Genomic DNA, 1587 nt, shown 5'->3' with positions numbered 1-1587 from the left:
ATGGCTTACAAAACACCCATTGGCATGAGCCCCTTTAGGCTTGTATATGGTAAAGCATGCCACTTACCGGTAGAAATCGAACACAAAGCTTATTGGGCAATAAAGGAATGTAATATGAGCTTGGGTAGAGCCGGAGTAGAGAGAAAGCTTCAATTAGCAGAATTGGAATGCTTAAGATTGGAAGCTTATGACAACTCTAGACTTTACAAGGAAAAGATGAAAGCCATCCATGACAAGAACATTAGGAGAAGGGAATTCCGACCCGGTGAGCTAGTCCTTCTTTACAACTCAAGGTTGAGATTACTACCCGGAAAACATAGACCAAGGTGGGATGGACCCTACCAAGTGGAGAAAGTAGAACCGTATGGGGTCTACCACTTGCGCCACCCATCAAGTCCGGACATTTTCAAGGTAAATGGGCACCGTCTCAAATTGTACCATGGTGAGCAAAGAAGGAACTCCAAGGAATTTGAAGTATTCCTCTTGAGGGATGCCTCTCTTGAACAAGAACTTTGAGCTAGTGGAAGTCCAACTTAAGGATGGTAAACAAAAGTGCTAGGTGGGAGACACCCCACCATGGTAAAATCTTCTTTTGTACATAACCATTGCATCATTTCTTGATTGACACTTGCTTAACGCTTGAATTAATGATGGATACCTAGGTAATAGGTAATAGAAGTAGTTGTAGTTAGATTTCAATTCTAATTTTACTTCATTTGTTGAGTCATTTGGTAGTATCGAGTTAAAACATCCTTCTATGGTGCTTAAGTGGCTGTTTAGAGGGTTGGAATGCCATAGGTGGTGCAAAAACATACAAAATTTTGGAAATGGCACCCTTCTGCGCGTGCGCGCACCTGGCGCGCGTCCTTGAAGCAATTGTCGATCATCCGTGCGGACGCGCACCGTGCGCGGACGCATGGATCGACAACAGCGACCCTCCATACATTTTCCAGAGAGTTAAGCCTACTCTGCGACAGTCCCATGCTTGGGGCCCAGGACAATCACGTGTGTGCGCACCTGGTGATGCCAAGGCATCTTAGGCTAGTTTCACTAGCAATATTCTGTTAGTTTTGGTTGTTTTATGCATTTTCTTGAGCTTAAAGTAACCAAGAATGGTTAAATGAACAACAAAGTAATGAATCATCCAAACAGTGTAATTTTGATGCAAATTCCATGAGTTTTTAGTTATATTACTTGAATGCTATGAATGGAAGATTTCTCATGAAATTTTGCAAGACTTTGATGCAATTGTGTGGATGATTTCAGGGAAGAAGAGGCTAGGCAAGGAAGCAACAAAATCAATAAAGGAAGCTTGAAAATCACATGTGGAGTTTAAGTTCCAGTTTAAGCTTAAACTGGAACTTAAACTACCAAGCCATATAATGCTGAAAGTGGCGTTTAACCTCCAGTTTAACCTTAAACTGGAAGTTAAACGCCAGAATAAGAAATGCACCAAAGCTGAAAGTGGCGTTTAACCTTCAGTTTAAGGTTAAACTGAAGGTTAAACGCCAGAATCATGAAAGCTGAGAAAAGAGGAAACTGGCGTTTAACCTCCAGTTTAACCTTAAACTGGAGGTTAAACGTGTT

General features: G+C 41.7%; 1 protein-coding gene across 1 annotated transcript; it reads left to right on the top strand.

Moving 5' to 3' along the window:
* Positions 1 to 516, top strand: LOC127747631 (uncharacterized). The gene has a single exon (XM_052261735.1). The coding sequence runs from the start codon at positions 1 to 3 to the stop codon at positions 514 to 516; it is 516 nt and encodes a 171-aa protein (XP_052117695.1).
* Positions 517 to 1587: the final 1071 nt, after the last annotated feature.

The sequence above is a fragment of the Arachis duranensis genome, chromosome 5 (assembly GCF_000817695.3).
Source record: "Arachis duranensis cultivar V14167 chromosome 5, aradu.V14167.gnm2.J7QH, whole genome shotgun sequence".
NCBI classification, from domain to species: domain Eukaryota; kingdom Viridiplantae; phylum Streptophyta; class Magnoliopsida; order Fabales; family Fabaceae; genus Arachis; species Arachis duranensis.
Note: the sequence above shows the minus strand (reverse complement) of the source record. Positions and strands in the feature narration are given on the sequence as shown.

What these genes read in the sequence shown, in the direction of transcription:
- LOC127747631 (XM_052261735.1), top strand. Translation starts at nt 1, where the DNA reads ATGGCTTACAAAACACCCATTGGCATGAGCCCCTTTAGGCTTGTATAT.